Source organism: Astatotilapia calliptera, chromosome 6 (genome assembly GCF_900246225.1).
Source record: "Astatotilapia calliptera chromosome 6, fAstCal1.2, whole genome shotgun sequence".
Classification (NCBI taxonomy): domain Eukaryota; kingdom Metazoa; phylum Chordata; class Actinopteri; order Cichliformes; family Cichlidae; genus Astatotilapia; species Astatotilapia calliptera.
The window spans coordinates 22,532,303-22,546,409 of NC_039307.1; the positions used below are offsets into that span (position 1 = coordinate 22,532,303).

At 41.7% G+C, this 14,107-nt stretch overlaps 2 protein-coding genes and 1 non-coding gene across 3 annotated transcripts; 2 read left to right on the top strand and 1 right to left on the bottom strand.

The window, feature by feature from the left end:
• Positions 1–613: 613 nt before the first annotated feature.
• trnas-cga (transfer RNA serine (anticodon CGA)) lies at positions 614–695 on the top strand. Its single transcript has one exon. It is a non-coding gene; the product is annotated as a tRNA-Ser (tRNA).
• Positions 696–955: 260 nt separating this feature from the next.
• On the top strand, positions 956–3,567 carry LOC113023297 (perilipin-2-like). The gene is made up of 6 exons (XM_026169320.1): positions 956–1,134; positions 1,302–1,506; positions 2,294–2,376; positions 2,484–2,697; positions 2,784–2,917; positions 3,193–3,567. Exons 1-6 carry the CDS (start codon positions 1,114–1,116, stop codon positions 3,454–3,456), a joined length of 921 nt encoding a protein of 306 aa, XP_026025105.1. The 5' UTR covers positions 956–1,113; the 3' UTR covers positions 3,457–3,567.
• Positions 3,568–8,635: 5,068 nt separating this feature from the next.
• On the bottom strand, positions 8,636–13,027 carry rps6 (ribosomal protein S6). Its single transcript, XM_026171116.1, has 6 exons — positions 12,946–13,027; positions 12,208–12,339; positions 11,636–11,846; positions 10,505–10,651; positions 9,209–9,366; positions 8,636–8,764 (listed from the first exon to the last, which is right to left on the bottom strand). The coding sequence occupies exons 1-6, from the start codon at positions 12,949–12,951 to the stop codon at positions 8,669–8,671; spliced, it is 750 nt and encodes a 249-aa protein (XP_026026901.1). The 5' UTR covers positions 12,952–13,027; the 3' UTR covers positions 8,636–8,668.
• Between the last annotated feature and the right edge of the window lie 1,080 nt (positions 13,028–14,107).

The window sequence follows — 14,107 nt, forward strand, 5'->3', positions numbered from 1 at the left end:
AACCGCCTTTTTGTCCTCAACTCATCGGTATGCGCGCACAGACCTGAGTGCGCATACGAGCATCTTTACAGTACCAGTACCAATGATTAACTTGCCTTCCCTATAATTAGGCGCTACGGTTATAAAGCTTTTCCCTGGCAGTGGGTGTAAATCAACCGCGACATTTTCTTTGTTTAAACGTTTAGTTTTTTACAGCCTGCTTTTCGGCATATAGGCACACATTGCACAGATCTGCGAAACAAACTCGTCGGAAAGCCTCGTTAATCCATAATTGGGTGTTTACCCTCATTAATTCAGCGGCGCATTGGGAAAACTAATAACCTCCCAGAGCTCGATTATCAAACAAGCAATCTGTGGCAGCTCACAAGTAAAGAAAAATACCTAATTCTTCTCACATTTACGTAATATTGTAAGTATTTAGGCCTTTATTTCACTCTCTTATTTTGACAGCAGGCCTGAGGTGATTAAAGCAATAAATGAATCCCATAATATGATTGTTGGCTAATATTTAGAGTTAGGTATGAACATGCGGCTACTGCTGACTCCTGTTGTCTGCCCCATGTGGTATTCTTCTTCTTCCTGTTTAATTGGTTGACGTTTTTGCTGACACATAGCTGTGATGGCCGAGTGGTTAAGGCGTTGGACTCGAAATCCAATGGGGTTTCCCCGCGCAGGTTCAAATCCTGCTCACAGCGTTCGGGTCCTCCACCGGACAGGTGAAGTATTGCAAAGTCAACCTTTAATGTCGGAGATCAATGAAAAAGAAGCGGCATTTTAAAAAAAAGCGTCTGTATTATTATTATCTGTATTCTCTGTAACAACATTAATTAAAAGTCCTGCGGGTGATTCTCACAATTGTGGAGCTTACGCCAGTATGGCTATCGTGAGCAGACGTTTAATTTGTGACCTTATTCTTGCTATGAAATCACGCGAGATTACAAGGAGAGTTAAGAACAGGTGGGCCACTAATTGACTCTCCCAAGCTATTTGAGCGGAGGTTTTCGCTCTGGTTGCTTTATTTCATTTTAGCCTTTACACTGAATATGTGAAGTTTCCGAAAAAGATTTACATTTTAAATTGTTTTTGTTCTTGTTTTCTCAAAGTGTACAAAGGATGACTGTAAACACCAACCAGGTGAGTACAATCAAACACCCTAAGTCCCTTAGTCCTATACTTTTACCGAAACTCCAAGTGTTTTTTATGCTCATTTGGCATTTAAACGCGAAAGAAATGAAAACACTTCTTTCACCATGGCTTTCACACCAACTTGGCTTTCCAACGCTCTTCTGTCTCTTTTGCAGAAAGCACCCAGTGCAGCTGCCAGGCTGGCGAATCTGCCCGTCGTTCGTTCGGCTTGTGCCAGACTATCGGTCTTGTACACGGGCACAAAATCCAGGCATCCCGGCCTGAAGTCTGCGTGTGAAGTGCTGGAGAGCAGCGTGACAGCTGTAGGCAGAGCAGCCTGTTACAGAGCGTCACCTGTCATTGTTAAACTGGAGCCCCAGAGTAAGTAGCTACTGTTAGGGCTCTTCCATAAAGATGTAGGAAATGACATTAGAGCATCTGGTTTTCTCCATCTTTCAACTACCTTAATCTGTACAGAAAATGGTGTAAACACCCAGATCCTTCTGCAATGCAAAGGGTTTTTGTGAACATTTTAAAAAAGTTTTATTCGGATTTTCTCGCACAACGAGCTGTCTAAAGTCGGGATTGGAGTTGGAGAAATTTTAACCAGCACTCACTGCCACTTTATTAAGTACTGCTGTGGCCCAGCTGCTTCAAGGTCCAAGGTAGTGTATTTCAGATGATCGTTTGCATATTTTGATTGTAACAAGCGGTTATTTGTGTTACTGTCCTCTTCCTGTGGCATTAACAAGGCATTTTCATCCAGAGTTTTCTTTTTTCTATTCACTGTTGTGTGGGGAAAAAAATCCCAGTAGTTCAGCAGTTTCTGAAATACTCAGACCAGCCCGCCAGGCACTACCATCATGCCATGTTCAAAGTAATTTCAATCATCTCTTGTGCTGGGTTTGAACTTCAGCAGATCGTACTGACATCCCTACATGCTTGAATTTGTTTTGCTGCCATGTTGGGCAGCAAAACAAATCAATCAATAAAGATGGATTAATTAGGTATTTGTTTACAAGCAGTTGAACAAGTTAACCTGACAGATTGCAGCATCAGGATACAATGCATTACATTAGAGATGAGACTGAAATGACATTTTTCATTGACCATCAGGTCAAAGTTGCTTTCTGGATAAACACCAACACTGTTCATGGGTATGTTTCAGTTTCCTATGCAAATGATGTTGCCTGCAAGAGTCTCGACTGGCTGGAGGCTTCATTCTCTGTAATTGTGTCATCCACAGAACAGGTAACATTTCCTTTCCTCGTTTAAGTCCTTATAACTCACAACAGGTCTATAAAGTCTGGATTAATAAATAAAATATTTTATGTTGTGATTTAATTTTCTTTGCTCAGATTGTTATCCCTGCCAAAACCAAAATGAATGAGATTCAGGCTGGGATGAGCATTGCAGCCAATCAAACCATTGACTGGGTGATGAGGAGGATGAATGATGGCATTAACCGATCACCTCTGAAGACGGTCGTTGGTATGACAACTGTGGGACTGGACACAGCTCTGAGCTTGTCAGAGGCTCTGGTGGACCAAATGCTTCCCCCAACACAAGAAGGTAACCTAAAATTCATTTATTAGCTTTCTATGTGATTTTTGCCATTTGGTTCAATTTAGATGCCTTTCTTTTCTTTGTATCTCTAGAAGAAGCTCGCTTGATGCAAGGTTTTGAAGTGGTCATGCTCAGGGGCCATTACCCTGAGCGACTGTGCTCACTCACTGCTAAAATGTGTAGAAGGCTTTACCATGAAGCTGGGTCCAAGATTCAAGCTGTTCAGGTGTGCTGTGAGCTGTTCTTGATGTGTTTAGCACAGAAAATGCATATAAAACATTAACCCAAGTATCTGTACCTCCCACTCTGCATGTATGTTTTTACTTCCCAATGTCTCCAAAGTGCTTGCTCGTAGGGGGTTGTCTGATTGTTAGGGTTTTCTCTCTATTATTGTAGGGCCTCTACCTTACAATATAAAGTGCCTTGAGGCGACTGTTATTGTGATGTGGCTCTGTACAAATAAAATCTAATTGAACTTGTTGAAATTTGTTTCTTACTCAGGAGGTAATGAGGAGTTCACCTGGGCCTTCAGCTCTGGTTCAGAACTTGCAGACCAGCTGGCTGAGTGTCCAACGGCTGCCTCAGTACCTGCAGAATCAGGCGTTCTCTGGGTTTTTCTTCGTCATTCAGATGTACAACTTAAACTCCTTGCCAACCCAGAAGAAGCAATCTAATCAAGGCAGAGGTTATCTTCGTACCTCCATGCCTCAAAGGGGTGTAGCCCAGAAGGGGAGGGCTACCAAGAGGTCTGGATTTGACAGCTAATGTAACATTAAGTAATGCATGCGTCATTGATGTCATTTACTGTAACTTTTTGATATATGTGAGCTGAATTTGTCATCTTACTGGTCTAAAATAAATATCTGAAGATTCATAGACTTTGATCTTGTCCTTTCAGTTGGATAGCTGCTCTGCAAACAATCACTGTGGCAGCTTCTCCAGCTAAGCTTATAAATGACTCTGTTCTTGGCATTTAATGTGCTTATAAACTAAGGCACCTTAATTGGCACAGACTGAGACCATAATTAACTGGAGGACATCCTCCCAAAGCCCTGTTCATACAAACCAGCTGACTACCAATTTGGGAGGCAGTCGGATATATTTCTAATCTTTCCAACTTTCTTGCTGAGTAAAGACAATAATAGTAAAAGGAAGCTGAAGTTTGTTATTATGGCTGCACGCAATAGTCCTTATAGACTCATGTAGTCTGTTATTTCTGCTGCTGTTCTGTCTGGTAGCAGTCTTTGGGTTTCAGTAGGGATGCATCCATAGACTGGCACACTTGATTTAGCCCATATCTGACAATTCCAGCTTTTTTTTTTTTTTTTTTTTTTTTCCTTTTTTTAAAAAGCAAGTTATGACACTTGCTGTGTCACTTCATTTTCTCTTGTGCAATATTTTTTTTTTTTTTTTAAAAACAAATAGCTGGCGACCCTCCCCCCTTTCTCAAAACATACTGAAGTTTCATTTTCTTTGTAGTTTTGATGATCACCAAAATCTGAAATGTTTTGACAGGGTGTAACTTTTACTGATGGATGCTACACATTTATTTTTTATCTGGGGCCTGTTCTTCGTACCTCGCTAAGTAGGTTAGCCGGATTAGATTGTTGACGATTTTGCGTGATCCTGGATCGTTCGGTTCCCCGAAGCTCATCCGGGACTTGCTGTCATAGCAACAGAGCCGTAAGCGTAAACCTGCTCGGGAGCAGGTTTACTTTATGTAAACAGGATTAGATCGCGGCCACGCAGGTATATCCGCTTCATTTATACGAAAGCAACAGCGATATTTTTCCACTGTTTCACCATAAATAAATATTATCAATGTAACTAAAGATAATGCAGCACTTGATCCTTTTATTGATGTCACACAGATACATACAGGTCATTTCCTAAAAAGGGAAATGTACTATTAACATTCTATTACATGTATGTGATTATTACAGATGTAATTCATATTTCAGAGTAGTAATTGTAAATTACTTCGTGTAATCAAGATGAGAGACCACGGCTATAAAAGCGAAGGTGGATTTGGGAAGCCTGTCGCAGCCATGTCCTGTCCGTATACGCGACCAACCCATTGCGGAAGGTGCAAGATTGATAAGGAGAGTCCTCAGAATTCAGCGTATATTGCGGGACAGACAGGATCCTTTAGCTCAGCGCGACAGTGTGCTCATTGAGAGATATCGATATTCCCGTGAGGGTATTATTTACTTAACTAACTTGTTGACGAGGGGGTGCAGGACCACCACCTGTCTTTTTTTGCTCTGTCCTTTTCTTGGTTGCTGTTATGAACAAACTAACAGAGTATTACAGGCCAGTATTACCTTGCCAAGAGACGCAAAGCAATCTAAGAGATAAATATTACCATTCTGTAGAATACTCCTGTATTCCACTTTTACTTGTTCCCATGTTCTTGTGGGTCCTGTTGTGGCTCTAATGTGAAAGGGGATATAATATAACATATTATAATATAATATAATGCCATATGATATTGGACAATATAGTGTCATATGATAGATCTACCCTACCGCCTACTGGTGTTGGCCAGAGGGGCCGATGGCGCGATATGGCAGCCTGGCTACAACCGTAGCTGCCTCCACCAGTGTGTGAATGTGGGAGTGAATGAATAGTGGTATCGTAAAGCGCTTTGGGTGCCTTGGAAAGCGCTATATAAACCCAATCCATTATTATTATTATTATTAAATTACCTACGAGTTTGATTTGTCAGCAACTTTCTGCCAGCCCTCTCTCCTTGCTTTTGCAGCCTTTGCAGTGTTCTCTTGCGTTTTAATTAAACTGAAACTCCTGAAATCCCTCACTCATGAGTTCTTGCTCTGCTGCCGGAAAATACCGAGCACGCCCCTTGGACATTTTCGCCGACCAATCAGCGGGTTGCCGATCAATGTTTCTACTATCGATGCGTAGCCCCTTTTACGACACCCAGTGATGTCACATTCCTGCGTCCAGCTGTAGTAATCGTCAACAGCAGGTGTGTTCGGGGAACCGGATTAGCGAGCTCACGGTTAGCGCGATGATTTGATCTTGGATGTGTCATTTGATCTTGGATGTAGTAAGCGACGTACGAAGAACGGGCCCCTGGTCTGCGTGTCTGATAATACTGCTTTCCTGTCAAAAGAGAAGGGCTACATGGCTGCTTCTTTACTCGCCATGGAGACTGGAGAGGCAGGAAGTAGCCTGTGATGAGTCGTGCCAGGCTCAGGTCCTTTGGGGTGTGGAGAACCTTACATGTCACAGTGATGGCGTGAGCAATCTTTTGTTTGTGTCCACTGTAAAGGTGGTAACACAGAGAGAGACAAAAAGCAGTTTTAATAGAAGGTGAAGAAGGCCAGCTCTCCCCCTACACCCATAGAAGAGTTTAGTGAGAGGGGGATGTTAGCCAAGCACATGTCCATTATGGACAGTACCGCTCACCCACTGCATGAAACTGTAGAGCAGGGGTGGGCAACTCCAGGCCTCAAGAGCCAGTATCCTGCAGGTTTTAGATGTGTCCTTGAACCAACACAGCTGATTTAAATGGCTAAATTAGCTCCTCAACATGTCCTGAAGTTCTCCAGAGGCCTGGTAACGAACTAATCATGTGATTCAGGTGTGTTGACCCAAGGTGAGATCTAAAACCTGCAGGACACCGGCCCTCGAGGCCTGGAATTGCACACCCCTGCCATAGAGGCTGGGAGCAGCTCCTTCAGCATTACTGTCCTTCATCCAGACTGTATGTATGTATTATCAGTCCCACTGAACTTTATGTGCACAGAGAAAAAAAATCATAACTGGAATTTCCCCAGTGAGAGATTAATAAAGTCTACATCAGGGCTGCCCAATCCCGGTCCTCGAGAGCTACTATCCTGCAGCTTTTAGATGCATCCCTACTCCAACACAGCTGAATCAAATGGTTTGATTACCTCTTCAGCATGCCATCATGTTTGGCAAAGGCCTGATAACAAGCCATTCATTTGATTCGGGTGTGTGGGAACAAGGATGCATCTAAAAGCTGCAGGACAGTAGCTCTCGAGGACCGGGATTGGGCACCCCTGGTCTACATCATGTCGTAAGTGACAATTTAGCACATGACCCAGTTTAATTATTGAAGAGGTTAAACTTTTTCTACCCAGCATGAAACAAAACATTACCGGCAGTAACATTACTTATTTTGATCCAGCTTGTTAAAACACAAGACAGCGTTGCAGACAGCCTAATTTCAATCCAGCCCCTACACACCTTTACCCTGTTTGCAGGCAGTCTCTAGTGGGGGTAGGGTATGAAGCCCTCCACCACAGTGAGCCTGCATCAGTGTAAACTTTACCCACAGTCAATGAGGGTTCAGCACTGACACACACACTGCAGATATTCTGAAAATATTGTTTATTCATTTGAGATTCTTAAGTTTAGATATTTAAGATACACAATTCTTCACCTGATTTACAGAATATGAGCTTTCAATATTCATTCAGATGTGTTCTAGTTCTAATTGTTTTTATTATTAGACAGTTTTTCTTATGTAACTTTTCAAGATGTTCAGTATCTTGAATATCTGAGAAAAATATTAGAGATTTGCAGACATTCAGAAGTAGGTTCTTCATTGCGAGGATCAAACAATGATGAAGGTTCTTCATTTGGAAGAACATCTGACATTGGCAGACTTGAAGATCTTATATATGTGGTTCTTTGCTACATCGGAAACTGTCTTGAGCAGCACTGGTGCAAAGTTTGCAATGTTGTTAAGTAGAATTTCTTGAGGATATTTCCCTCTGATTTCTGTCAGGATGCTCTGGACTATATCATCTCTGATGGAACGGAAGAAGACAGCCTGAAATTTCCATCACTGTGAGTTTTGGAGACGCAAAAGTGGCCTTGGTAACACTTTTTGGAGAGTATGCTCAAACTCTGGGAGGGCATGTTCAAGACCAGTGGGGTCAGGAGTAAATTTACTACCAGAAAAAGACAAATGGTAGTAATACTTTTTAAAACACCTAATGACCAAAATCAGGTCACTTAGGTACCTACTTAACTTCAACTTAAAGTGGGTCACGAAATGGCCTCTGTGCGATGAAGTATTAAGTTCTAATAGTGACTAGCAGAAAACCACCACACTCACACTGAAAATAGGGTACACAAGATTTGGTTTACCTCCAAAGCAGACTAGAGGCAGAAGACATTTCTGTCCTGCAATCCAAGGCCCAAAGCCACCACATTCAGAACTGTTAGTCTCGTCAGGCCTCGTGTTGTTAGGGAGTGGGTTTCCACACCAGATCCTAGGACTTAAATTTCTCAAGCTCTTCCTCTTGAAGTTGAGAGCAATTTCCTCTCATTGATTACCTCCTTTTTTGTTTCGGGAGTTGTCAAGCAATGATGGTGCATTACTACCAACTGGCTTGGGGTGTGGACAATTCACTCACACCAAATAATACTTTTGCAGTACAGTATAATAGCAACCACTAAACTGAGGCTGTATCATGCACGACTGTAGACTCAGTGTTGACCAATTTCTAATTTCCACACAGTTCATTCATCAAACTTTAAGCATGGTAAACTCTTCTCCCCATAGTTGTCACACTGCTAAATCAAGGCCTTGATAGTTGTTTGATCTCCAGTGAGGGCAGTAACACAAATAACCACAGTGTTTGAGCTCCAGTGTCTACTTTTCTAAATTGTTCCATTTAAATTGTTTCGTACTTTCATATACTTTTGTTAGTACTTCTGTGTAGTTTCCTTGACTAAAAAACAAAACAGGTATTTATACATTTGACTTCCATATAGTCTAACTCAAGAGTTAAAACTCTTCAGGCCAGATTATCCACCACTAACTTAAATTTCTTGTTGCATCCGCATGCATGTAGGTACGCAAGGGACTGACAAAAATAGTCTAATGCGTCACTTCATAGGCAGATATCTGGAAGAGAAAATAAGTGACAACTGCACAACACCGTTTCAGCAAAACATGACTTTATTTGATTCCATTTTACTTCTGGCTGGACTCTGACTTGGATGTGGATGCCCTCAGAGAGGAAAGACGGCGCCTCTTGGCAATCTGTTCCTGGCGCTTTTCCTTGGCCTCCTGTTTACAACAAATGTGTGTCAATTTCCACATGTCCTACTTTGTCTTTTTAACATTTCACCATCACATGCTCAAATGTTTTTCAGAGGCAAACCATAATCTGCTGAATGCCATTACAGCTATATCATGTAAGGCAACTCAAAATGATAACGATAAAAAACACAATCCTATACTTTAAATTTCAAGTGAATAAAGATTCAATCATAACTTAAAGTGTATTTAAGGAAATTTATTACAATATGTTGTTAAGGCACAATGTAGCTGATGTAATACAGCCACTCCAACACTAGTGGAAATATCACACCTGCCAGAAATTATTTGTCACATTATATTCATTGATCTAAACCACTAGAACATTATTTTGTGTTCAGCTACACGACAAAAGCAGAGTAGTGTGATCTTTGATGCTGGTTAAGGATAATAAAGGCCTAGATTAACGCATACCTTCATCCTCTTGGCCAGCAGCTTTGCGTACTCTGAGGCCTCCTCCTTGTTCTTCTGGGTGCGCTGTCTCTTCAGTGCAATGCGGCGGCGCTTGTGCTGCAGCACACGAGGAGTCACCAGTCTCTGGATCTTGGGAGCCTTAGTTCTGGGCTTCTTACCTACCAAAGCGAGAGGATTGAAAGAGTCAGTGCTGACACAGTTCAAGGTCAAGTGTGGTAATGAGAAAGAAGCTTAATGTACCTAATTTCTATGTCTGTACACACAACTCGTACTGTACTACCTCAAAGGAAGCACATTCCTTACTTTCCAACTGTACAAAAAACAGTAACTTTGATCTGTCTGCATGCTGGCACCCTGCATTAATCAAAGCCTTGCTGATGATTCATTACTAGGCAGAACACAATTCACACAAACAGCACACCTGGGACTTACCTGCAGTCTCCACTTCTGCTGAATCAAGTTTATTATCATAAAATTCATTTTTCATCTTGTTCCTGATCTCAGCTCTTTCACCCTAAATTTGAATAACCATGTGCTCATCAAGAAGACTATATTTAACGGCACTCTTTTTAGTGATGAGTTGAAATGGCTTTACCACAAACACAATCTTACAAGCACAGACATCACACAAACTCCAGAACAAACAAATGCTTACACAAGGAAATTAATGTTTATTACTTCTTTACATACACCGGTCAGAATCCATACAGAAACTTCCATAACTCAGTTTTAATCTGCCTCACGCTTATTACATACAACATGTCTATCTTCTTCATCTCACCAAGGTTGTGTTTACATAATGGAGTCCTAAAAAAGTCTACAGATGCCCTCACTGGCAGATGAGCATCAAAGATCTGTTTTTATAACTATTCCCGCTCTTAAACTTCAAAAAAAGGAAGGAATTAAAAAGGACCTCCTACTGCACAACTGTCGAGTTTGTCCAGAGTTAAACCAACTCTACAAGAAAACAAGACATTGTACTGACCACCCTAGTTAAACCTCACCTCCATAAATTTTAGTCAAAAGACATTTATGTGGGACCTTAAGCCCACTTTTAGTTTATTCTGAATGCTACAGTAATCGCCAAAATAGACGTGCCGTTGCAATTTTCTGGAAAACCTTTAACATTCAAGATGTGCTCCATACTATCATTATCATTAGACTGGTCAATATTTACATACACAGTCAGCATTATAGTGCCACCTGCTGCTCTGGCATGCTTCTGACAGCGCTTTACATCATAATTTTCTTTCCACATGGAGGGAGACATTTCTCAAAATGAAAAAAGTGTCTTACCTTCTTTAGTCAGGGGTCTCCTCACAACATACTGCCTAACATCATCCTCCTTGGACAAGTTGAAGAGCTTGCGGATCTTGCTGGCCCTCTTGGGACCAAGGCGGCGAGGGACAGTGCTGTCGGTCAGCCCGGGAATGTCCTTCTCACCTGTGAGTAACAAAGACGAGGATGGTCAATCAAGTCTGAAGAATTCTTAAAAGTATTTCTAGCACCAACAGAACAGGATTGTAACAGTCCTAAATACTACGAGTGTCAAATGGCTGAACTTACTATCCAGTTCACCGTTTAACAAACTAATACTTGAAAAGCAGTGAAGCTTAGTTTTAACAGAACGAGAGAAAAGCCACAACAATTTGGGCAGTGTTGAGGCATAAAATGCTCAAAGTAAACACGTCAGATTTTCCTACCATGTACCAGAATTTGGGTGTCTTAGCAGTTACAGGAAGATATGAGGTTTTATCGAAATAAATGACAAATGATTTGTCCACCAATACAGAAGAACAGAGACAGCAAACCTTGTCAGTCAGATTATGGAAAACCCTCCTGGCCAAATTTAATGAAGCTTAATGTAGCATTGGTGAAAAAAAACAACCCACTTAAATTGAATTACTTTAAAATGATCACTTGAAGTTTATGCATTTGTTTAGTTTTGTCTTGTCTTCTGAGCATCACACCAAACCAAAAGTTAACTTATGACAGTTAAAGAGACTCAAATAGATAAAGCTTAAAATACTATATCTGTATATGTTCTCAGTCATCAAGGTCATGGTAGTCTAAGAAACTTGGAAAGGAAGTGACAGGAGTTCTTTATGCTTCACCTCATCCAAGACACTTGTAATTCTGCATTTTAAGAAACCTCTTTAAGTCAAGTCGCTTTCTTTCCAAGCTTTAAAAATACAAGTTTCATTTTTACCATATTATTATGGCAGCAGTTAAAACAATGGGAGAGCATTGCAGTTCAACCATCCACTGTTACTAGGACTGGTCGCATCTGGTGAGCAGCTTCACAGTTACTCTGGCAACACACACTGTCCCCCCTTAATGAATACAGGAAAATCCAAAAGGGTCTGCTGGCGTGCCATCATGCATCATTTACACGTGACTCCAAAGAGATAATCAAAATTATGTTACCTTTCTTGACGATGACCAAGTTGAGAACGCTGAGGTTGGCATCAACAATGCAGCCACGCACAGACTTGCGCTTGCGTTCACCAGTCCTGCGGGGACGGTAGCAGGAGTGGCCCTTGCTGAGGAGCAGGCGCACACGGCCGGTGGTCAGCACACCTTGCTTCATGGGGAAACCCTGCTTGTCGTTTCCTCCGCTGATGCGCACTACATAGCCCTGCAAAAGCATAGATATGTTGCTTCACATCCTTTCTAGGAATTTCATTTCATTGCAAATCTGCCAGGATGATTAAGGTCAAATTCTCATTGACTACACAAGCAAACTACACTTTTGGCAGGGTCATATCTTGCTTTTCTTTCCACATAATCACTCACATATAATCCAAGTTATCTTCATTAAAAATTGAGGGAGCACAGCTGTTTCAATCAGCCATGGTTATATGGGCTGGTTGCATCTGAAAGCAGCTCCACTGTTCCTCTGGCAACACGCCGTCCCCCCTTAACGACTACGGGTCAGTCAGAAAGGGTCTGCTGGTGTGCCACGCCACGTATTTACCAAACGTCACACAAAAACTCACCTTCCACTCATCTCCCAGAGGGTCAGCAGACACCTCAGTGGCCATTCGCTTCTCATAGAAGGTACGCAGCTTTCGCTCATCATCAACTTCAAGCAGCTTCTGGCAGCCAGTAGCGGGAAATGAGATGTTCAGCTGAAAAAGAGGAGCAGTTACCACGTTACTGGATGTGCACACAGGTAACAGCGAGTCAAGGTGCATCTGCATGTTGCGAACTGAGCTGCTAAAGCTTTTAATTATTTTAATGTCGCTAAAAACAAAACAAACAAAAACATTGCTGACTAGAAGCAGCGGTTACCAACATCGTGAGCCTGTCTGACGTGAGGTAATGTTTGAATCAGGGGGTAGTTAGAAGGTGGCTCGGGGGCCTGTTAGCTTCTCTGCCGGCTCAAAGCTCAGAAAACTCCGGCTTTAACTATTTGACACAGCCGGCTCAGTTGGTAACATTATCACAGTGCAGGGGAGAGGACTCAAAGGTATAACTACGTTTCATTTGAGTAAAACGAGACTTAAACTGCACCCACATTTCGCTCAGAGTGCGGCCATGTTTCCACAGCGTTCTCCGACAAACTCGTCAGCTAGCTCCCATTTTCATAATCAAAGCTCATCCTGAGCGGCCGAGCCACCATTCCTGCTTTAAATCAGCCCGCATTAAAGTTTACATGGTCAGCTTTCACCATATCGTAATATTTAACAGAAAGCAACAACACGACGAGAAACACAGTTAAAGGATTACGTTACCTTCATTTTGCCAAACCGACCCTCCGATGGTCCGCCACGAAAAAGAGACCGGATATCCGCCTCGTGGTCTCACATAGACCTGAAATGCTATCGCGATAACTGGTTCGCTGAAAAATTTAGGGTTATTAAAATGTCATACTATTAACTTATGTTATACAAGAATTTATATGTTATACTATAGAGTATAAATATATATATATATATATATATATATATATATATATATATATATATATATTATATAACACAACACATAAATGACAAAGAATAGAATATGTATTAATCCTAGTTACAGTGGAGGTGTTGTGGATTTAAAACAATCTGCATTGGGGATTATTATTGAGCCACGGAGCATGCGTCGGCCAGAGGGTGCCAGAGAGTGCATAAGGAGCTGAGATATTAAGATCATTCCCATCCCAGTCTGGTGAGAGATACATTCTTTGAATACTGGCCTAATCAGCTTCAAAATAAAAACACGTAGCCAGTTTGATAAAGGCTACCATAATTAACTGCTCACTTGTACAACACCCTTAGAAAAATACTGATAAAAATAGGCATTAAGCTATGTTAGCTGTTCATGCAGCTTCTGAACAAAGTTACTCATTTTTATTGTGCGATGACAGGCCTTTATTACCCTTTACTGAAAACTTGATATTATCAATTAATACAGCAAAGGTGTTTTTTGTTTTTTTTTAAAAGAAGTGCAATCTAAAGGCAAGTCAAGATAGTCCTCCACAATGTCAACACTCAATCCAGGGGGTCATTGTTGACATTGTGGAGGACTATAAATACCTTGGAGTACACATTGACAATAAACTGGACTGGGCTAAAAACACCACAGCACTTTACAGGAAGGGCCAGAGTCGTCTCTATTTTTTGAGGCGACTGAGGTCCTTCAACATCTGCCAGAAAATGCTGAGGATTTTCTATGAGTCTGTTGTGGCCAGTGCGATCCTCTATGCTGTTGCATGCTGGGGGAGCAGGCTGAGGGTAGCAGATGCCAACAGACTCAATAAACCAATTCGTAAGGCCAGTACTGTTGTGGGGATGGAGCTGGACTCCCTCAAGGTGGTGTCGGAGAAGCGGATGCTGTCCAAGATAAAGACAATGTTGGATAACACCTCCCACCCACTCCATGACATGCTGGTCAGTCACAGGAGCT

Excerpts from the sequence above, each read along its gene's own strand:
- rps6 (XM_026171116.1), bottom strand. Across the intron at positions 10,652-11,635 it reads CTTGGTCATCGTCAAGAAAG|GTGAGAAGGACATTCCCGGG; the intron begins GTAACATAATTT and ends TGTTACTCACAG. Across the intron at positions 8,765-9,208 it reads TGCTGGCCAAGAGGATGAAG|GAGGCCAAGGAAAAGCGCCA; the intron begins GTATGCGTTAAT and ends TGTTGTAAACAG.
- LOC113023297 (XM_026169320.1), top strand. The coding sequence starts at position 1,114 with ATGACTGTAAACACCAACCAG. Across the intron at positions 1,135-1,301 it reads TGACTGTAAACACCAACCAG|AAAGCACCCAGTGCAGCTGC; the intron begins GTGAGTACAATC and ends TCTCTTTTGCAG. Across the intron at positions 2,918-3,192 it reads CCAAGATTCAAGCTGTTCAG|GAGGTAATGAGGAGTTCACC; the intron begins GTGTGCTGTGAG and ends TTTCTTACTCAG.